This window comes from Scyliorhinus canicula, chromosome 13 (assembly GCF_902713615.1).
Source record: "Scyliorhinus canicula chromosome 13, sScyCan1.1, whole genome shotgun sequence".
NCBI lineage: Eukaryota > Metazoa > Chordata > Chondrichthyes > Carcharhiniformes > Scyliorhinidae > Scyliorhinus > Scyliorhinus canicula.
In genome coordinates this window covers 121242061-121265263 of record NC_052158.1, presented here as the reverse complement: position 1 = coordinate 121265263, position 23203 = coordinate 121242061, and the positions used below count along the sequence as shown (strand labels likewise).

The 23203-nt window shown below is 42.7% G+C and overlaps 2 protein-coding genes across 6 annotated transcripts in view; one reads left to right on the top strand and one right to left on the bottom strand.

Moving 5' to 3' along the window:
• The window catches only part of dcun1d1 (DCN1, defective in cullin neddylation 1, domain containing 1 (S. cerevisiae)), a 93021-nt gene extending 86432 nt beyond the window's left edge, over window positions 1-6589 (bottom strand). Inside the window, exon 1 of one of the 2 annotated variants that reach the window (XM_038815058.1) lies at window positions 6221-6589. Coding sequence is in view for 1 of the 2 variants with exons in the window: in XM_038815059.1 (XP_038670987.1) it covers window positions 6221-6223 (3 nt within the window). In the remaining variant the exon portion in view is untranslated. The remainder of the gene's footprint in view (window positions 1-6220) is intronic. The other variant, XM_038815059.1, reaches the window with a different exon arrangement.
• Window positions 6590-6688: 99 nt separating this feature from the next.
• LOC119975422 overlaps window positions 6689-23203 on the top strand; it is a 62100-nt gene continuing 45585 nt past the window's right edge. For 2 of the 4 annotated variants that reach the window (XM_038815056.1, XM_038815054.1), the window contains exons 1-3: window positions 10893-11139; window positions 11983-12141; window positions 20338-20463. In XM_038815056.1, the coding sequence (XP_038670984.1) occupies window positions 10929-11139; window positions 11983-12141; window positions 20338-20463 (496 nt within the window). In that variant the 5' untranslated portion in view covers window positions 10893-10928. Of the gene's footprint in view, window positions 6846-10892; window positions 11140-11982; window positions 12142-20337; window positions 20464-23203 lie in introns of those variants that run through there. The other 2 variants (XM_038815055.1, XM_038815057.1) reach the window with 2 other exon arrangements.

Here is a 23203-nt window from a genome sequence, read left to right as displayed (position 1 = left end):
GTCCATGTCGTAACTTGCAAAAGCTCCCCCATCGTCCCTGTACTTGCTGACCTACAATAGCTCCCAATGAAGCAAAGAATTTATGCTACATTGTTGTAGGGGAGTGGATTGAACATTTAATGTTTTGACTTTAAAATATTCATCCTTGTTTTCAAATGGCACCATAACCTTGCCTTTCCACATCTCTGAAATCTCCTCCAGCCCCAAAACCCTCTCAGATGCCTGCACTTCTCTAATTCTGGCCTCTAATTTTAATTGCTCCACCATTGTGGCCATGCTCAAAGTCAGAAACACCCTCTCTACACCTCTTCTTTATCTCATCTTTATCAGGCACCTTAAAACCTTCCTCTTTAAATCAATCTTTTAGTCACGTATCTCCTTATATGGTTTGGCATTGCACTTTCTTTTATAATGCTTCTGTGAAGTACTTTTGGACATTTTTTTACTTTAAGGAACTATCTAAACGCAAGTTGTTATTGTTGGTGTCCTCCAAGATTCAGAGATGCAAAGAGAGGCCTGTGGTAGGTAAAGGAAAATAAAGTTGTCATAATCCCAGATGACATAGGCTGCTTTTCCCTTCAAGGGGGAGAGCTGACTGATGGTGATTTAACCCGAGGGCCACCACACCTCAGGCGAGGGGCAAGGTTAAGAAGGTGGACCTTCATTAATAACGTCAGCTGACACAAGTGAACCCGTGCTGTTGGCCTCACTCTGCATCACGAACCAACTGTCCAGCCAACTAGGCTAAACCAGCTTCCAATGCTCTGGGAGCTGCTTAAAGAGCACATTAAAATGAGACGAGAGAGAAAATAAAGACAGATTTTCATCTTAAATGGAGAATATTGTAGGAACAGATGGGAGCTCTGAGAACTTCTGAACCCTGCAATATCATTCCTGAAGCATGGGACAGTTTTGCCTTAATGGCCAAGAGTAGGGAGTGAAGCAGCTAAGGAAAAGATAGATTCTATCGGAGTAACAAAGAAATTTAACAGCTCATCACACTTCTTGTTAGATGGGAGGATGATGGGGCTGGGGAGAGAAGTTTAACAGAAGCAGTCAAGAGTGTGGTTTATCTTTATTGCCCAAGTGATCCCAGAGTCGTGAGCAATTAATTTTAGGAGCGAAAGAGACCCTGAAAAACACAAAATGGAGCCAGATCTGGAATTGGATAGACCACTTCGAGGAGTTGAAGGAAGATTGAAATCATAGAGGGTGAAGCAGGAACCACGGAAGTAAACAGCTATCAGCAGAGATAATTGAGGACCAGAAGCAGCGGGAATAGATCATTCCTAGCCCAACTGAGTGAAAAGACTCCGAGAGCGGGGCGAGAAACAGGGACAGAACACAGCAACAAAATCTACAGGGGCACACTAGATAGTGGAATAGAAATAAACCACAAATTACAGTCTCAGTACAGAGCACGGAAATTGCAAGTAATAGAAAAACTCAAATTAAAAGACAAATGGGATTAGGTTAAGAAAGATTCTACCCCATGTAGCAGCAGAGTAAAGCAGAAAAGCCACATTTTTGTTCAGTAACATATTTATCAGGATGCGAGCAATAACTATTTAGCAGAAATTTTTTTTGTGTGCAGATGGAAAAAATATTTTCACTAAAAATTTGAAGTTTTTTGAATATTTTGTACATGTGCTGCAGCGGTTCAAGAAGGCAGCTCACCACCAACTTCTCGAGGACAATTCAGGATGTGCAATGAATGCTGGCCTAGCCAGTGAAGCCCACATCACTCGAATGAATAAAAAAATAAGGCCTATGTGATCTGAAACATTAATAAAACTAAAATCCTGAACACGAAATGTAGCCCAACTCTACTCCAGCACAGCCAAATCAAACATATACTTATCTTTTAATGCTTGTGTAAGTTACCAAAAAAAGCCATGGGTACACCCCCCCCCCCCCCCCCCCCCCTTCAAAATGAACATTGTGCTAATATTTTGTTACAGACATCACCAAATATGTTTTTGTCCTCCCTCTTAGAAACTAAAAATAGCTTCCTGGTGCCAAAAACAGGATCGATCTGGCACATCCCAATGACATTACAGCATGTATTTCTGGACTGAAACCCAAGATCCTGTGTGTCTGGAAAATGGATTCAATGTCATGTGAGGTACAGAATTCATATATAGTTTTCAAAATTTTACAACTTATTAATTAAAGTGTTTATCAAGTGTTATATGCTGAAGAAATAATAAACTACAGAAATAACTGCAATTGTTTAAATTGATTCAGACACTAGTTACACAGGTTAAGTTAAAGCTGAATCTTAAAACTTCTTACATTTTTTAAGGTCTTATAAAAGACCAGAAAAAATATTTGGTATCAATTGTAAATAGTCTTCAAAGTAAATTGTAGTCACCATGCTAAACTTTACACAAAATTGGCAAATCTTTTATCCATAGATCAGAATTTTCTATTCAAAATGTTATGCTCCAGATGGTAGTAGGACATAGCACGGTTCACTTGAATTCTCTGCGTTTTTAATGGAGTCAATTATTAAGATGTAGACATTTTGAAATCTGCACAAAGGAAGATTTATACAATCTGTGCAAAAGATCACAATAAAACCATTTCCTTACCAAAGACACAAAAACTATGGAGCACAGTAATATCATAGCTGTACAACTATGTTGAGAAACATGATTTCTGGTAGGAAGACATCACAGAATCAATGCAATTCCTGTTTCTGCATGTTCTCATTGAAAGTAAAATATTACTGAAAAGCATTCAGAAGTATAACACTTTGCAATATGCATCTAAATGTTCTGCATTTAAATGCAAAATTAAGCTTTCAAAATAGTTTTGCAACCCAAAGATGGTTAATGGGATTTAAAATTATTTTTAAAAATTCATTTTAAGGTACTCATCTTAATGCACAAACAAACAGAGTAACAAAGTTTGTCTTAGATCATAGATAATAGAATTTACAGTGCAGAAGGAGGCCATTCATCCCATCGAGTCTGCACCGTCCCTTGGAAAGAGCACCCTACTTAAGCTCACCCTGTCACCCTATCCCCATAACCCAGTAACCTCACCTAACTTTTTTGGACACTAAAGGCAATTTGGCATGGCCAATCCACCTAACCTGCACATCTTTGCACTGTGGGAGGAAACGGAACACACGGAGGAAACCCACGGAGACACGGGGAGATCGTGCAAACTCCACACAGATAGTGACCCAAGTCGGTAATCGAACCTAGGAGCTGAGGAGCTGTGAAGCAATTGTGCTAACCACTGTGCTATGTGCTGCCTGGTTATCCAATAACTCTTCACTAAATAAAGAATTATAAAAAGGCAATAAAGTGAGCATCAGTTATTTTGTTAACTCAACATCTTGCAAAAAAAAGGACTTTCTTTTGCTTCTTAACAAATGATTTCCCTCTCCAAGTCATTGACTACTTGCTGCTGGATAGATTCACAAGTTCCAGTGGTCTCTAATAACTTCTCTAGATAGCCATTATTCATACGACAGTGCGTGTTCAGTGCACTATTCAAACACTGGAGGCCACATCTGATCCCAATCCAGATATCCTTACCCAATGTTCACACACATGGATTTCCAGACTAGTTTCCTGAACAACGCTCAGGGGCGGGAACCCTGGTTCGTTTTGCCCTCTAACACAGCAGCTCAAATCTATTCTAGAACCCCAAATTGAAACTTGGCGGAGATCAACTAACTTAGACCAGGATAAATCATGGACCTTCCTTGGAAGAGAAATGTTAAAAACCATTGTTAAAAATAAACACTCCTTACTTGCATACAGAATGCAATATTATGCCTAAGTTTACCAAGCTTAGCACGTGATCCAAAAGCAAACCACAAATATTTTTGTAATATCTAATCTTTCAAATTTCTAAGTCAAATGAGCTAGTCTGATGAGAAATCAATTAGATTTGTTCGTTTTATTACCTACTTTAGAATTTCTAACCAAATTTCTACCGAAAGAAAACGGTTCAATGTAGTGAAATGGAGACATGCAGTGTCATGCAGACTAATGATGTATAACAATAATATAAAGTGTGCGTAAAAATTGTTTGTGTATTTTAGCAAAATTATCAGAACACAATAATATAACTTGTACGGCGTTTGTGGTATTATGCAGGTTATGTTGTCCCCTGCCTTTCATCAATTTCAATTCAACTTTAATAATCTTTCACCCTCAAGACACAGGCATTTCTGGCATTTATTGCCCAATCCACAGTTGTCCTTGAGAAACGGTGGACTTTCTTTTCCAACTATTGTAGTGATGGTGCTCCCACAATACGGTCAGAGGAATTTCAGGATTTTGACCCAGGGAGAAAGAGCAATATATATCCAAGCATGGATTCTGTATAACTGAGAGGGGACACTGGAAGTGATGGTTCTACACACGGCACCTGTTCCAGCTCTTCTCAGTGGAAGGTTATGGGTTTGAAATGAGCTGCCAAAGAAGCCTTGACAACTTGGAAGGAGCAGATATTTTCTGTTAGATGGGGCGCGGATCATGAGTATCAGAACGACACCCTAAGATGCATTTCACAAGAGCATACTAACTTAGCTATTAATATAGACACCAACCATTACCATATGCCATGTTATTGATATTTTGTGACATTAACACAAGGACTGAATGATTAGGCGATCATCACTGAAGTGGGAGCATATAGAAACAGTAATTACTAAGCAATTCCAAAGCCAATATATATATATAACGTGCCCATTGTTATACAAGATAAAGAGCAATATTCAGTCTTTAAATCATGCTAATCTTATAAAGAATTAATATTGTTTGAAATGGCACAAGAGCTGTGCAAAAATGGTTGGATCTGAAACATAGAATTTACAGTGGAGGAGGCGGCCATTCGGCCCATCGAGTCTGCACCGACTCTTGGAAAGAGCACCCCACCCAAGCCCATACCTCCACCCGATCCCCATAACCCAGTAATCCCACCTAACACTAAGGGCAATTTGGACCCTGAGGGCAATTTAACCTGGCCAATTCACCTAACCTGCACATCTTTGGACTGTGGGAGGAAACCCATGCGGAGAACGTGCAGACTCCACATAGACAGTGACCCAAGCCGGGATTCGAACCTGGGACCCTGGAGCTGTGAAGCATTTGTGCTATCCACGATTACACAACTTAGTTTTTCACTCCGGGTAGTCATTTTTTTCTCCATATTGGTAAAAAATAGTATAAGTACAGAAGCACAAATTATTGCAGAATTACATTTGTCCCTACTTGCAAAGCAGTTCTCAAACATAAACGGTTTCTTGGCAAACTGAACATTCAGGTTCACCAAAATCAGGTTGCCACAAAATATTAACAATGTTCAAGCATGATAAAGTCCTGGTTCATGAATCAGACCAGGAAAAAATGATGGAATAGCAGCAAGGTAGTGTTAGAGTTACAGAAATAAAAATGTATCCAAAGCAATCCCTTTCAACTTTTAGTAAACTTAAAAAGCAGTCTTCCCCAGGGCAGTACTGCCAAACCTAAAGGCAAATTAATAAAAACTAACATTAACGAATGGCTATTGCGAGCGTTGGCATTAACGGCGAAGTATGCGCCTCATTAGAAAATTAGTTGCTATTTCTATTTACCAAATAAATATGAACACAAGAAACCCCCATACAGTGGCGCAGTTTAGAGCAGAAAGGCAATGGGGGGCGGGGGGGGGTAGGAACAGGGTATTTTGTTTGAAAAGCACAGAACCCCCGGCACTTTACACGGGAAGGTGACAGCAGAGTTTATACAAGACAGAATGCGAAAGGCAACCCGGTGAAACCGACCCCCCCTGTCACCGCTGCACAAACTCGTCCACATTTCATGTTAAAAATAAATCGTGAGAGGGGGTTTGGGTGGGAAGCCCCAGCACACATCCGTCTGCTGTAGGCCCGGAAAGCAGCGGGCCTCGAGTGACGACGACGGCGCCCGCCGCTGTCCTCCGGCTGCTCGGCCCAGGCCTCGGGGGTTTGCCGGTGAACATCGCTCAGGGAGAGGGCCCGTCACTCGGGGTAACCTCCCTCACAGGGCGGCGGAGTGTGGAAGTGAGGGGGGAAATGAGGCGGCGGTAGCCGGGCCCGGCTTGTGTGGCGGAACCGGAGGAGCAGGCCAAGGCCGCCGCCGCCGCTATAAGGGATGGTGTGGACTGGCTCCCTCCCTCCCTCCAGCGAGCGGCCGGCGCGGTCACACTGGCGAAAGATCATTTGAGAAACACTCACCATCTTCAAGCGCTCGGGCCTCTTTAAAAAATAAAAAGAAAAAAAAAACGGACAATTAGCAGTCACCGTGGGTGACACTCATGCGCAGTGCAGCGCACTCTTCCCCCTCCCCACACACACACACTCTGAGGCTGAGAGACTCTCTGAGGGGAAAGTTAGAGCCGCTCGCCGCCTGCAGCCCGGTCACTGCGGCCACGGCCACGGGGCGGGGAAGGAGCGAGGGGAGGGGATGAGCCAAACTTCACTGGCAAACTCAACTCCTCCTAGACCTCCCACCCTTCCTCTCTCTCTCACACACACACAGAGCAAGCAGTTAACATCAGCTCTGCCTCTGCAGCAAACCGTCTGCCGCCACAAAACTGCTTCAAGATTATCCCCTCACAAACACATTTGGATGTTGGGGGGGGAGGGAACAGTTTATTTTTCAACGTTTTATTTTGTGTGGATCGTGAGGTGAAGGGCCAAAAGAGGAGGAGCTTTCGGGGGAAGTACTTTTAAAACGTACACCAATAGAGAATGATGCACCACCTCTCCATACACACAGCTTCAGGTTGTAACTCGCTCGCAAAAAGGAAAACCCTTAACAGTCTCGCTGCGTCAGAGGGAGGGACTTGCAGAACATCAGGTGACTGGCACAGCGCAGAAATTTTAAAATATTCTTATATGGGTATCTCCGAGTTTTTTAAAAATGCATTCTCGTTTGGCGGGTTTAACTATGCTCCTATTCCCTGCATGTCCTGTCACAGTTTCAGCCGTCGCTCAGTTGGCGAGTAGTATTCCCAACTCCAAGACTTTCACACAAAAATCAAGCCTGTTCTACACTGGCTAAGATGTTTGTTTCGGATGAGAGCTTCAACTGAAGTCCCATCCATCCTTTCAGGTGAACACATAAGATCTTTCGAGGCGGGTTGAGGGGATTCTCCTGGCCAATATTTATACTTCAATCCTCCTGGCCAATATTTATACCTCAATCAACATCGCAAGTCATTATGATATGGAGATGCCGGCGTTGCACTGGGGTGAGCACAGGTGTGGGAGGAGCAGTGCTCCGAAAGCTAGTGTTTGAAACAAACATGTTGGACTTTAACCTGGTGTTGTAAGACTTCTTACTGTAATCTGGTCATTGTCACATTACTACTTGTGGGAGCTTCCTATTTGCAAATTGATTGCTGCATTTCCTACATTACAACAGTAACTACACTTCAGAGGTCTATGGCGTATCTGGCTCTAAAGGCCTCTGGTAGTGAAAGATGCTCATGAGTGCAAGTCTTCCTTTCCTTTATTTTACAAAATGCACAGTTCTACTTCATATTTCCTTCTACGTTGTAGAGCTACCACTACCCCTCCAATCATTTTAATGATGCACCGGTCATCTCTTTTTTGAGTGAGAAAATGCCATGTGACTAATCAGGATTATATTCAATGGAATGGCTGGAGGAAAATATGACCTTTTGGGTTAAGTACTGGCTACCAAGTTTTTTTTTAACTAAACATGCAGAAAAATATCCAACTGGAGCCAAGATCCCTTATCTTCCTTTTGCTCTTGCAACTTCATGGCTGAAATAAACCTTCAAGATTAGACAGCTTTACCCGGTAACGATGGGAATATTTCTGTATACCGTATTGTTATACATTATGGTAATAAAACAAAATACTGCAGATGCTGGAAATCTGAAATATAAACATAAGTGCTGGAAAAACTTAGCAGGTCGAACAATATCTGTGGAGAAAGAGACAATTCACGTTTCTTCAGAACAGTTATATTATTATAGTGTTTGCAATCCCTCTCTGACTCAAGGTGTAATGATTTAGCCGGTGAAAACGTAGTGTCTTGACTTGCAGTTTAAGAATTACATTGAAGTCAGATTCAGCGAGGTCGTTGGCCAAGAGGTTGAATGCTATTTAAGTAATCGCTTCAATGAAAATCAAATTCAACTGGAGTATAATTTGTATTATAAACCTATTCTTTCCAAAACATTAGTTGCGCAAATAGGTTTTGTTTTGACGAGTGTGTCCTATCCACATGCAGTGTGGCTCTGTGAATGTTCAAACTACACTGATCAAACCTACTCTGCGGGATAAATGGCCTGTTGTAACTATGGAAATGTCATTATGGAGATTTCATCCATGGCAAAGCAACTGGTCGGCTTTAGTAACGATGGTGGAATCGCGCATAAATATTACGAAATTCTCCTGTTGGGTGAGACTGGAATACATTTTGTAAACCGTTGCCTCCCAATAAATAATTTTAGGCAAAGGAATAACTTGCATTTATATTGCATCTTTCACGTCCTCGGTCTGTCCCAGAATGCTTTATATCTACATCTTAGTAGGAAATGCTCATGTGCTTAGCACGTCAAATAATATCAATATATACAAAGATTAATCCGCATTTCGCTACATACAACGTTTTGATAAAAAGATGTCCTCGCTGCTCAAAGCCAAATTTACAAAACTTTCGGGAGTCATAATCGGTTAAATGAATTACACTCTGATGTCAAATGTCAACATTCTTTGTCACCGCTCATCTTTCCGCCAAGGAGACGCATTTTCTAGCAAATGTAAAGTTACATGATTTGATGAGACAAATATAACCAGAACCTACATCGTAGTAAAATTGCTGAAATCATCCCTGCTTGTTTAGACAATATTGAAACGGCCCAATAAAAGGTACTCAGCATATTATTTGAATCAACTGTTACTAAGCTATTGATTCAGTAATATATGTGTGTGTGTACGTTTCCCAACGTTCTGAATTACATTTTGTAGATTGCGTCTTCATTCCCCGAATTTAGCAGCATTATTCACTGTGCAGGAGTTCTTCGGGCTATTCGTTTTACACTCCAGCAAGGGTAAAAAGTGAAAACATAAGTCGTGATTACATTGCCAATACAGAAATGGACTTTGTGATCCGATCTCCAAATTTCAGCTGCAGCCATACTTTCAACAAAGTACACACCTTTATGTATAGACGTTTGGCCACACTTCGGATGAAAGCTGAGAGACCGTAAGGATATCTTTCGCTCACAGCTCACAAGAAAACGGCTTTTAAGGGGTTTGTTTTTGCAACAAGCGGGGAAAACTGCTAAATCTGAAGACTCAAATAAGGTGCCAGAGATTTAAGGTATGAGTTGTATTGTGGAACGGATCTTTACTGACACGGCGACATCGCTTGTGAGGACTTAAGTCAAGTGGGCATCAAACCATGTAATACACAGCCTGTGTAAGTGTTAAGTAAACAGCCTTAAAGCAACGTTTAGTTACTGTTTGGTGCGGAGATTTTGTTGATTGGGAAGTGTTTGAGGACTTCAGGCTCCACGATTTTCTGTTCCCTTTGCCGGGGTGTTTTGCATCTGTGGTCTCTGGTGTGTGACATTTGGAGTGTGAAAAAGACAGGCTGGTAACAATATATTGTAGTTTAGAAAGATTCCTAGTATGTATGCATTTAGATAAGCAGTCGAGTCTTTGTGGCATTCCCCTACCCGAAGATGACATTGTAAATCGTTTGCTAACCACACACTCGGTGGAGTCTGTAAGGTAAGCAACATGTTGCTGTGGTCATGTACTTGCTTATTTCACCCGAATCTATAACTTTCCAAAATGGAAATGAAATACTGAATGTGAAATCAAACCCTCCCAGTGGCCCTTTAAATTTGCCCTTCTCGAGTTTACGGTGTGAATGTTCGATTTGAATCTGAGGGCGATCGTTATTTCAATATATTGAGGCATCTGGCTATCAAAAAAAAATTACAAGGCTGTAATATAGAACGACTTCATTCACCACCAGCATACGAACAACAGGATGTCACTGCAGATAGATCCGCAAATATTGCAACTCATCCTAACAATCTAATTCTTGTTAAATCCTAACTAAAACAGAATTAATTTTGCAATTATTAAATAGAAGATTACAACGGCGACAAAGCAAAGAACAGACGGGGGTCCTTTATTGGGAGTTGGATTTAGAAAGCCAAGTTCAAACACACAATTGCTAACAATCTAACGATCACGATTTTATAGATAGATAAGTGTCACATCACGCACCTTTAACCAGAATTCCCATCAATTAACCCTGCTCAAATGCTTTACAATACTTTACATTTTTACTTATTTCCAACTTTACAACAGCGTATTAATCATTTGAAATATATATATTTATATATATATATGTGTGTGTAACTTACTAATACAGTCTCTTTGCAATATGTGCCTGTTGATTCGTTTTTATGAACTTGCGTCTTCTGGGAATCGATTTGAGAGTTTCAGAACTCGTTTAAGTGGCAAACAAAATCATCAGGCTGTAAAAGATACTCTCCCGCATCCAGACTAAAATTCACGCTGAACTGATCGATTTCCCGCTCACACACAATTATAGATGAGTAGTTTGAATTGGCCGCCGTAATTACTGTTTCAGTTAAATCCTTCAGTTTTAGAAGTCGGATTGCGATTTGAACAAAATTGAAACTGTAATTGACTCTATTTGAAAACACTGTAGCTAACAAAACGGCACTTTGATTGAAGTGACCAGGACTTTTTCAACACGCTGCTAACGAAACTTGTTTCAGATAGGACGTTTGTAAAGGGCCAATGGGTAGGTAGTGGGGCGGGACTCCAGAAGCCCAGACTGTACATCTAGACCTCGCAGTGGATTCACAACAGTCGGGGTGGGATGTCTGACTGGGCGATTGAGGTGCTGGCAGCCGGTACAATGGAGAGGTACCAAGCTGCCATGGTCCTGGGAGCGCTTGGCAATGCCATGGGCTATCACAACGTTTGCCACGAGTGCAACAAACCTGGACTAAAACTGACGGAGACTGATTTATCAGAGGAGATCGACAGGATGCTTTTAAAATCATTTCAGTGGCAGGCTCCATTTGATTCTCTCATGCACATGGCAACTGCTGAAGCGTTAGCTTCTGGTGAGTTTTATCTTGTTTTTGTCCCTGTTGGAGGTGATCTTGAAGTATTGCTGCTCGATGTCTCTGCCCATTCCTATACAAGACTAACTCATTCCCACGATTCCACTGAGCAGAGAACCTTCCTGTGAGTTTTCTCTGTGAAGATACAAGGGCTAAAGTGTGGTTCTGGCATCACTAAGTCCGTATTTTCTGCCCTCATGCTTCGGATCGGGAAAGGACAACTTGGAATATATAGGGCGCCGTTAAGGTAGCTAAATGTCCGGTTGACACGATCAACACGGCGCCGCCCTTTCCATGTACTGTACCAAGTTCGAATGCTCCTTAAATTCATTTACCAGAAGTTGCATTCTACGAAACAAAAATCCCTTTTTGCCTGTGAAAGGTGGACTTCGAAGTGTTTTTTAAAGACCAACTTTAAGCCCCTTCTGGATTTCGTGTTGGATAATAACCGCGCAGACTAAAATTCTCCTCACCAGCAAAATAAAGACTTCATTTTCACCGATTCCATTTCCGAAGATCACATTTTTAATACAAACATAATACATCTTCGACATTAACAATTTTTAGCAGCGGAGTTACATCCCCTCAGATAAAATGCAGGAAAAGCGCCGCAGCAGCTCTGTGAGCCAGGAGAAAGCGGGTTATGCGCGTGCATCTTTCCACATAACTTATAACCTGAGGCTTATTTCCAGCATCTTCTATTGCATTTTATTGTTACATTCTGTATCGTTTTGAATGGATTGCACATTCAAGGTAGCTCTTTCATGCGTTGAATGATTTGATCAAATATGACCTTCTTGTTAGCATGTTATTAGTAATGAGCAATCTTTGCTCTCCCGCCAGGATGGGACACCTTCCAGGAACTTTGCAGCCAGGCAGCAAAGAGATACCTCATCACGTTGCACAGATACCAGAAACGTCAATCAACATCAGCCTCGGCCGGAGTCCCAGTGCAGGCAAAAGGCTATACTTCCAAAAGATACACCCCCTTAAGCAAAAGAGGTGAAAAACATTTCATGTCATTTTAAGCAGGTCTGTGTCTATTGGTTGCAATAAAAGTAAGATGATGGATAAACTCGGCGGGTCTGGCAGCATTTGTGAAGAGAAACAGAGTTGCCCGTTTCGAGTCCCTTTGGCCCTTCCGCAGAGCTTCTACCCCTCTTCAGCTCTGAAGAAGTCATGTCAGACTCGAAATGTTAAATGTATCTCTCGCCACAGCTGTTAGCGAACCTGCTGAGTTTATCTAGCATTTTCTGTTTATATTTCAGATTTAAAGCATTTTTCTCCTCCTCAGGAAATGTAGGTAAATGTAAAACTACTATAGAATGAAAATAAAGTAGAATTAATAATTGGCAAAATCAATATTGTTCAGATTTCAAATTGATTTAGCTGACACTATTGACCTCAATTGAACCAGAAATTATATCATAGTTTTGGAACTATTTCATTGAATGTGCTTCTTTCATCTATTTTATGTTAGGTTTGTGTGTGACTGCTGTGAGCTATTTTGTCACTGGCTGTTGGGTTGACATGAATGGCCAATGTGCTCCTTTTAGTTAACATGTGAGTTAGAGTTTGAGACTGACTACAAGTTAATCAAGTGATAACTATTACCAGTGGGGGGGTTACCATTGACCAGAACTGAACTGGATCAGCCATATAAATACTGCGGCTCCCATAGCAGGTCAAAGGCTAGGAATTCTGTGTCAAGAATCAGGAATCCTCCTGATTCCCCCAAAACTGTCCACCATCTACAAAGCACAAATCGGGAGTGTAATGGAATACTCTCCACTTTCCTGGTTGAGTGCAGCTCCAACAACACTCGAAGCTCGACCCAACCATCCAGGACAAAGCAGCCCGCTTGATTGCTACTCCTTCCATAAACATTCAGTCCCTCCACCACCAATGAACAATGGCAATCATGTGTACAATCTATAAGGTGCGCTGCAGGAACTCACCGAGGTTCCTTAAGCAGCACATTCCAAACCCACGACCACTACTAGCTAGAAGGACGAGCAGTAAATACCTGGGAACACGACCACCTGACCCCCTCCAAGTCGCTCAAAGCCTGACCTGGAAATATATTGCCGTTCCTTCACTGTGGCTGGTTCAAAATGCTGGAATTCCCTCCCTAACAGCATTGTAAGCCTATCTATACCTCAGGAACTGCAGCGGTTCAAGAAGGCAGCTCATCACCACCTTCTGAAGGGCAATTGGGGATGGATAATAAATGCTGGCCGAGTCAACAATGTCCACATCCTATAAAATGTATTATTAAAAGAATTGCATATGATTAACACCAAAGCGCAGATTGGTCATTACTTAGTCTGAATTGATTATTCCTTTGTGATGCAATCTGAACTCTGCATGAATGAAAACAAAACAACAATTCACAAGTCAACTTCAATACTTTTATGAATAGGGACGAATCTTCTGCTATTCAGGATATCATATGTTTTTGATCAACCTTGGTCCTGACAGTAGGGCAGAAAAAAAGTTGTTTCAAACAGGGACTTGGGGGTGAAATGAAACAAAGTCAGGAGGTGGCAACACACTGAAGGACGTTGGGAGTGGAAATTGTATTTGGATGTTGTTGTAACAAAATGGCTTGAATATGCCTTTTGAAGAGTATGAGATTAATAAAAAATAAATTTAAGGTACTTAATTCTTTTCTTTCCAATGAAGGGACAATTTTAGTATGGGGCGGTTTCTGGACGAGCTGGAATTTCCCCAGGTGGAGGAAGCAAAGAGGCAGGCATTAGAGGAACTCCTGGAGGTGCTGAGGGAGGTGCTGGATAGTATCAGGGGTATGAAGTTGGGGAAGGCCCCTGGGCCGGATGGGTACCCAGCAGAATTTTATAAGGAATTTGTGGCGAACATGGCACTACATCTGTTCGGGGCGTTTAATGAAGCACTGGAGAAGGGGGAGTTGCTGGAGACAATGACACAGGCAGTAATCACACTAATCCCCAGAAAAGGGAAGGATCCAGTGGAATGTGGGTCGTTTATACCCATATCACGATTGAAGACGGATGTGAAAGTATTGGTTAAGTTGTTGGCGGGAGGATGGAGGACTGAATGAAATGAAAATCACTTATTGTCACGAGTAGGCTTCAATGAAGATACTGTGAAAAGCCCCTAGTGTCCCGGGGGTGGTTGCAGAGGATCAAACAGGCTTCGTGAAGGGCAGGCAGCTCAGGAGTAATATAAGTCGGCTCATGAAAGCGGTGATGAATCCGTCGGGGGCTCTAGTACCGGAGATGGTGGTGTCTATGGATGTGGAGAAGGCAATTGATTGGGTGAAGTGGCAGTACTTGTTCGAAGTTTTGGGTTTGGGCTGAGATTTATGGCATGGGTGCGGTTGCTGTATGTAGCGCCAGGAGCGAGGGTGAGGACGAATGATATGAGCTCACAAAGCTTTGATTTACACAGGGGTATGAGGCAGGGGTACCCGCTGTCATCGCTGCTGTTTGCGCTGACCATAGAGCCATTGGCGATGGCTCTCAGGGGGTTGGCAGAGTGGCAGGGGATAATGAGGAGACAGATGGAGCATCGGGTGTCGCTCTATGCCAATGACCTCTTGCTATATGTTTTGGATCCATTGGAGAGTATGGGAAGGATGATGGGCCTGTTGGGAGGTTTGGAGGGTTCTCTGGATACAAACTGAATGTAGGGAAAAGCGAGATATTCCCGGTAAATTAGCTGGCACAGCAGGCTAATTTAGGGGGGATGCTATTTACGGTAGCGAGGGATAGGTTTAGGTATTTGGGGATTCAGGTAGTGAGGGAATGAACGGGGCTCCATAAGTGAAACTTAACAAAGCTGGTGGAGGAGGCCAGGGAGGATCTTAAAAGGTAGGATACACTACACTTAATGTTGGCGGGGAGGGTCCAAGTGGTGAAAATGAATATTCTGCTGAGGTTCTTTTTTTATCTTTCAGGCTCTCCCAATCTTTATACTAAAGGCCTTTTTTCAGAAAGTGGACATGATCATCCCGGACTTTGTATGGGCGGGGAAGGTGCTGAGGGTGGGGCGGGCCCTGCTACACTGGCAGAGGCAGCAGGGGGGGTTGGCATTGCCGAACTTGCTTCATTACTATTGAGCAGCGAATGTGGACAAGGTGCGGCGGTGGTGGGAAGGAAAAGGGGTAGAGTGGGTTAGGATGGAGGAGGAATCTTGTAAGGGGTCTAGTTTGAGGGCTATGGTGACGGCAGCAATGCCAATGGCTCCAAGTAGGTATTCAGGGAGCCCAGTAGTGCAGTCCACGGTGAAGATATGGAATCAGCTGAGGAGGCATTTTAGGATTGAAGGGATGTCGGTGCTAGCGCCACTGTGCGAGAATCATGGGTTTGAGCCGGGGGGGATGGAGTGTGTATATAGGAAGTGGAGGGAAGTGGGACTGGTCAAGGTGAGCGATTTGTATTTGGAGGAAGAGTTCGCCAGTCAGGAGGAGCTAAATGAGAGGGTAGAGCTGCCGAGGGGGAGTGAGTTCAGGTATCTGCAGTTTAGGGACTTTGCATGAAAGGTCTGGAGGGGGTTCCCTAGGTTGCGGGGGTACACCCTCCTGGAGCGATTGCTGCTTCCGGATGTGGAAGGGGAGGGAAAAATTGGGGATATATATAAGTGGCTGGGGGAGCAGGGAGGCAAGCGGGTGTTGAAGATCAAGGAGAAATGGGAAGTGGAGTTGGGAATGGAGATCAATTGGGGGCTATGGAGTGAGGCACCACTGAGGGTAAACAGGACCACCTCTTGTGCAAGAATGAGCCTGATACAGTTTAAGATGGTGCACAGCGTGCATATGACTCGGGTGAGAATGAATGGGTTCTTTCAGGGGGTAGCAGATGAGTGTGAGAGGTGTGGGCGGGGGCCAGCGAATCATGTGCACATGTTTTGGGGTTGTGAAAAATTGGGAAGATTCTAGGCGGGAGTGTTCGCGGTCTTAGCCAGGATAGTGGAGGAGGGAGTGGACCCGGACCCTTTGGTGGAGATATTTGGGGTTTCAGAGAAGCCGGAGCTCATGGAGAGGAGGAAGGCCGATGTCGTGGCCTTCGCCTCTCTGATTGCACAGTGACGAATTTTGCTGGAGTAGCAGTCGGCATCGTCACTGGGGGTAGCAGCATGGCTGGGTGACCTGTATGACTTCCTGCGGTTAGAGAAGATAAAGTATGAGTTAAGGGGCTCAGCGAGGGAGTTTGAGAAAAGGTGGGAGATGTTTGTGACCGCGTTTGAGGAGCTATTCGTCGCGGGGGGGGGTTTGATAGGGAGAGGTGGGCGGTGAAAAGGGGGAAAATCTGTACAGTTAATTGTTGGGAAGTATGTTTCCAGAGGTGTTTACTTGCTGTAAAGTGCTTTTATACAAGTTGGTAATAAAATACATTTTTTAAAATGGGACAATTTTAGTGTGCCCAATCCACTTAGCGTGCATACCTTTGGGTTGTGTGGGTGAGACCCACATAATCACAGGGAGAATGTGCAAACTTCTCACGGACAGTGGGTCAGGATCAAACCTGGGTCCTCAGCGCCGTGAGGCAGCTGTGATAACCACTGCGTCACCAAGCTGCCCTTTGAAGAGTATGAGATGATAGCAGTTTTGAATAGGTAGGGTTGATACCTGACCAGAGGGACCACTTTATAATATTAATGAACATAGGATTAAGAGACATACCTAGATCACAAATTGGACGGGGGAGGCTTGAGAGAGCAGGTGATGGTTCTCATTGAAAAAGATGAATTTGGAAGAAGAATTGGGCTGGTAAAAAAGAAGCTACAGATGTATAAATGATCAGGATGGTGTGTGAGAACCTGGAGAAGGACGTGAGGTCAGAAGGAGGTAGTAGCTGAAGCCACATGGATGGTCTTCCCTTTGGAGGCAAAAATGTCCATAATTTCTTTGCAATATTTTTGGAGTTGAGGTTGGAAGAACAGTTAAGAGTTTTCAGGAAAGTTTGTTATTGAGAAGGGGAATCTAGGATTGTTGGTCCCCTCCATAATGTTCCTTGAATTCTAAGAGGGTGGTGTGATACTGTTAGGTGTGATTATACCAAATCATAGACTAGTTACAACACAGCAGGAATCTATTCAGCCCATCATATCTGTGTTGGCTCTCTGAAGGTGCCACTCCCCTGCCTTTTCCCCTCAGCTCTTCAGTTTTTCCTTTTAAGATAATGATCTAATGTTACCGTTCAAAAGCTTCAATTGCACCTGCCTCCACCACATTTGGAAACGGTGCATTCCAGATCTGAACCATGTGCGTGAAAACCTTTTCCTCATGTCACTATTGCTTATTTTGCCAATTACCTTATATTTGTGTCCTCTTGTTCTTGATCCTTCCTCCAAGAGGAACAGTTTCTCCTATCTACTCTGTTCAAACAGTGGGCAGCTGGCCCACTCATGGAGCAGTCGCACTTAAGCTTATGGCCCTGCGACTACTTCTGAATACTACACAATGTTAGCTGCTGTGACTGTTATGTAGGAAAGGTTGGCAGTCCTATGCATCAACAATATCCCACTATTGAGAAATGAGCAATATTATGCCAGATAAAATTAAAACCTTAAATGTTAACTAAGGGATAACCAAGTGCCAAAGCCCGATCAGATACCTGCTATGATCTTGAAATAGTTTTGGGAGAAAATTGAGTACCAGAGCACTGGAAAGGAGCTAATGGAGTACTCGATTTTTAAGAGGAAACATTGTTAATCTGGCTAATTACCAGCTAATTTGTTTAACATCTTGGATGGCAAACTCTCTTTTTAAGGATGTAATGACCACCTATCTAGGGAAAATACAATGAATGTTGTGAGATCAGGAAGGTATTTAACATCGTCCCATTCAGGAAATTACTCATGGAATTTAAGGGATGTGGAGTTGCAGGGAGAATGGCAAATGAGAGAAAGCATTTCTTTAGAAGGGAGAAAATGGAGAGTAGAAGATCTTGGGTTAGAATTGGATAGTTATATCCCTCGGGATTCAATTCTGGAGCACTTCGATTCACCATGTATATCATTTGGTTATAGGCCAAGAATAAGTTGTATTGAATATTGGATTTGTTTATCGTCACGTGTACTGAGGTAGAGTGAAAAGTATTATTCTGAGTGAAGCTCAGACAGATCATTCCATACATGGAAAGAAAATACATAATAGGGCAAACATAAAATACACAATGTAAATACATAGATACAGGCATCGGGTGAAGCATACAGGAGTGTAGTACTACTTGGTAAATAGAAGGCCAGACCTTTTGGCGCCAAAGAAGTCCAAAACAATAAGTCCCAAGAACCGCCCCAGTGATCGAGGTACTGCCCCGTTATTGGGGAATTCAAATCAATCAATTGGGAAGAGACCCAATCGATTGCGAGAGTATAGAGGGTCTGCCCAGGTGGGCGCAAGACCCTGAGAGGAGTATAAGACAGAGACCGCGACCCCAGCTCTCTCTCTCTGCCAGCCTCTCCTTGACCAGCCAGCCCTCCCAGCAGAACACCGTTGCAGCAGAAGAACCTTGAGGAGGAGAGGCCTGGACAGAAGCCGCCAACAAGTAACTGTCACAACGCACGCTACGAGAGTAGACACTCCTGACCCGCTTTAGTCCATAACTACTGGAAGCCTGCGGACCCAGGACAAAGCTAGAGGCCGTTGTTCCCTGATCCGGCAGTCCCCTTATCCAGATAAGTATTTGGCCTATTAGTGGTAGGATTAGCCTAGTCTTATAGTTTTATATGCATGATTAGTAGATTACTGTAATATAATAAACGTGTCTTGTTTGAACTTACTAATTGGTGTATGGATTTATTGCTTTGAACTTGAACTTGAAACTTGTGGCGGTATCTTAACGATATCTGGCGACTCCAAAGCTAAGGAACGAAACAGAGCCAAATTGAGTGTTAAGCACTCACCCAGAACGAGCAAAAATACCAAGAGGTCATAGTGAGCCAATGAAAAATCTTAAGACCACAGTAAGCATATAGGAAGGATATTGAGGCTTTCGAAAAGGTACAACACAGATTGACTATCTGGTATGAGGAAATACATAAATGGAAAACAAAATTTAAAGTATTGGGTCTTTTATTATAACAATGTAGACGACTGGTAAATATAATACAATTAAAATGATGAAAAATTAGGTAGGAACAGACTTCCATGAGCTTTGAGGTAAAGAATGATAAGCCACAGATTCAAGATTGAATGTAAGAAAGTTATATCAGAGATCTTCTTCACTCAAAAGTTGTGCGGAATGGGAGACTGGGGATGGGGGGGGGGGGGGAGGGGGGGCTGGCAATGGGATGGGAGATGTTTGAGATGGTAGTGTTCCATGCAACAATTTCCAGGAATCCCACTCTCTGACAAGACCGACATGTTACATTCTGGTATTTAGGGATGTGCATATACCTTACCTTTCTATTATCGACTGAGTAGCTGGTAAGACGTGTCATACTAGGAAAAACAAAGATAAGGACAGAAAACAACTCCAATTGCTGCTCAAAAGCAGCTAATCTGGGATTGCCCACAACTGAAAACTTCAATTGAAAGTTTGAATGATCAACGTAATCTGGTATTGTAAGTGTACAGGTTGCATTAGTAAATGCTTAATGTTTTGGTGAATCTGAATGATTGACTGGAAATAGTCTGTTGCATACAGCAATTTTGTGATGGTACGTGGCATATTTGTAGCAGATGTAATATTTTTTTTTGATTTATTATTGTCACATGTATTAGTATACAGTAAAAAGTATTGTTTCTTGCATGCTATACAGACAATGCATACCATACATAGGGAAGGAAGGAGAGACAGCAGAATGGAACGTTACAGTTATAGCTAGGGCGTAGAGAAAAGATCAACTTAATACGAGGTAGGTCCATTCAAAAGTCTGATCAGTAGGGAAGAGACCTCAAACCTTTATATCTTTTTCCTGACGGAAGAAGGTGGAAGAGAGTATGTCCGGGTTTGTAATAATAGTAGATTAGTAGTTACCATTAGATCATAAACATGAACTTTAGTAATTCAGTCAGCAGATTGAATGTTGTCCCCTACTTCAATATTAAAGGAATGAGGTTAAAGTTTTATTATTCACCATGATTGTAAATCAGTACAATTGAAAGTTGGCTTTTTCAAATGTAACGTTTGTTTTCGGAACATTGGTATGTACAAGAGATGTGGAATTTGAAGCACCACTATTAATCGGCTGTCACATGCTAATTCGCAGAACCTAAATTTGGAGCAGCTGCGAGAACAATGTGCATCGGTATGTGCTATGCAAAGGCAGAGCAACTGAATGATCTACTGCAAGTCAGCATTGAATGTGGTCGAATGACGCACAGTTATCCAGCAGGTAATACGCAAAGGATAAAGTAATACCCTTTCAGCAATGTATGCGTTTGTCTAATGATCATCAAGAGAATTGTTCCAATATGATAACAGTCATAAAATAAATTTGTTCTTTTTTTTGGCAATAGCATTTAAAATATGCTGGAATAAATGTATACTTGTCCTCAGTTCAAATGCTGTACTCGGAAGCCAAACCAAAAACTTCATTTTGCAAAGCACTTATTATAATTTAGCCTGCATCAATTGTGTAATGTTGTAAAATGAAGACATTGTAAATAACAGCACTTTATTGAAGTAAATAATCTCTGTATTGAGAAGGAAAATAATTCGGGGGGGGGGGGGGGGGTCAAACATTTTGTAACATTTTTTAACTAATATATTCCTGCATCAGATTCTGGTTTATTGCATCTTGTCTAAAATATCATTTATAATACACAGAAACAGGCTGTTTCCTGCCAACCATTTATGATGTTTATGTTTCACATGAGCCGTCCGCCATCCTTCCTCATGCAGCTCTATCAGATTAACCCATGTTTACTCCTCCCACTTATGCTTATCGAGCACCACCGCCTTTAAATGAATCTGTTGTGCCAAATCTTTCTCTGGGCTCAGGAAAACCAGTCCTGCAGACTTTCATGACTCGCAAATGTTACATCCGACCCACGTGTGACTTCACATGCCAGTTTTGTCTTTTCACTCCAGGGTCTGGTTTGCTGTGCAGTTTGAAAGCCATGCTGGAATGCAGGAAAAGCTCCTTATGGGCTTTTGGGCACTGAGGCATGCCTCTGCGTCCTGACGAGAATTCATCTATTCTGTTCATGTCAACCACTCCCTGCGGTAGCGAGTTTATCTAATACTTTTTATAATACAGTGGCCACATACCCAATACGCATATCACCCTCCTCTTTATGTTTCCTCCTAAAATGTATGTTGTGTGTTCTTTTTCCACCCCCCTGCCAATCTGGAGTGAGCTGTGACACCGGGTGAGGCGGGGTGCAAGCTGCATAATGGAGCGGTAAAGTACAGAGTAGAAAGCACATCACTTTCCTGACTCTTCCCCCGCCCCACCACCATTAAGTTTGTGGTGGGTAGGGTCAAGAACAGCCTTCCTGCCCAGAGGCCAATTGATCACCGCCGCCACTGGTATTCAACTAGCGGCAGGTGAGGGGCATGCAATGTTGGGAAACCACCAGGTTAAATCTGGAGGATATGCCTGCAGTCTGTTTGTAGAGGTTCCTTTTTCTTGGGTATCCTGTACCCAACAAAGGGACTCACATAGGGCAAGGGAAAGATGGTTGAGTGCACGCTGCTGCCCTTTACAGCATCTCCCTCCCTCTGACCTCAGCAATCCCACCTCAGTTACCTGTATTATGGGGTTTCAATGACAATCCTCAGCCTCGGGCCTACTGTAATACTGGCAGTGACCACCTGTGGCAGGCCTGGAGAACTGCAAATCTTTGATTGCAGAAAGTGGGATGGCGCAGTGGTAGCATCACTGGATTAGTAATCCACCTAGGGTTGTGCCATGGGGTCCTGGGTTCAAATCCTACCATGGCAGTTGGTGACACTTGGAATTCTATAAAATCCTGGAATTAAAAGTCTAATGATGAGCACTAAACCATTGTCAATTATTGCAAAAACCCATCTGGTTCATTAATATCCTTTAGGGAAGGAAATCTGCTTACCTGGTTTTACATGTATGTGATTCCAGACCCACAGCAATGTGGTTGACTCTTAAAAATGTCCTCTGAAATGGTTAGCACGTCTCTCAATTTAAGGGAAATTGGGGATGGGGGCAATAAATGTTGGCCATACCAGTGATGCCCAAATGAAAGAATAGAAAATTAAAGCTCTCTGTCCTGCAGGAGACATTCGTGTGAAAAATGCCTCTGCAAGAGCTGGGTAGTAGGTTGGTGCAATTAAGATTTAAGCCCAACAGGGCTCCTGAGAATGACTACACTGCGGTTATCATTCACTCTCCATAGAATCCCTGCAGTGCAGAAGGAGGGCATTCAGCCCATCATGTCTGAACCAACCCTCTGAAAGAGCGCCCTACTTTGGCCCATTCCCTGTCGTAGCCCTGCACATTGATCATGGCCAATCCACCTAACCTGTATATCTGTGGGAGCACCCACAGGAAACCCATGCCAACACGGGGAGAACGTGCAAACTCCACACAGTCACCCATGGCTGGAATCGGGTCCCTGGTGCTGTTCTCTTCAATTGGAGGATGGACCCATCACTTCAACAATTAACCTTGTACAGTGTGATGTAAAACATGGCTTACGAGAAGGATACAAATGCATCTTCTAATTTTTCTACACAATGAGTTCTCAAACTTAGCTATGGCATTAAGGACCATTTAATGTGAATGTGTAAGAAGAGGGAAGAGATTCTAGGGTGTGTCGTCTGACCCACTTTTGTGTATCTGCTAATAGTGGATGATTCAAGTGCAACATTTGGGACTGGCATGAAAGTGAAAAGCTGAAAGAGAAGAGGAAATATCTTCATCTGTTGTTCTGTATACTTTTGAGATTAGTGCCTTTATTGTATTTAGGTTTGCATTGTATTTATTTCAATACGTTATACCCCACCGTGCTGCATTATTCTGTACATTGATTTTACTCTGCTACCTTTCATGCACCAGGATTTTGCCATCAAACTCGGTCCAAATTGGTGACATGCTGCCTCAACTTGGTTGCATTATTTTTACTATTATGGAACCAAACTGTGTAATGAACTGC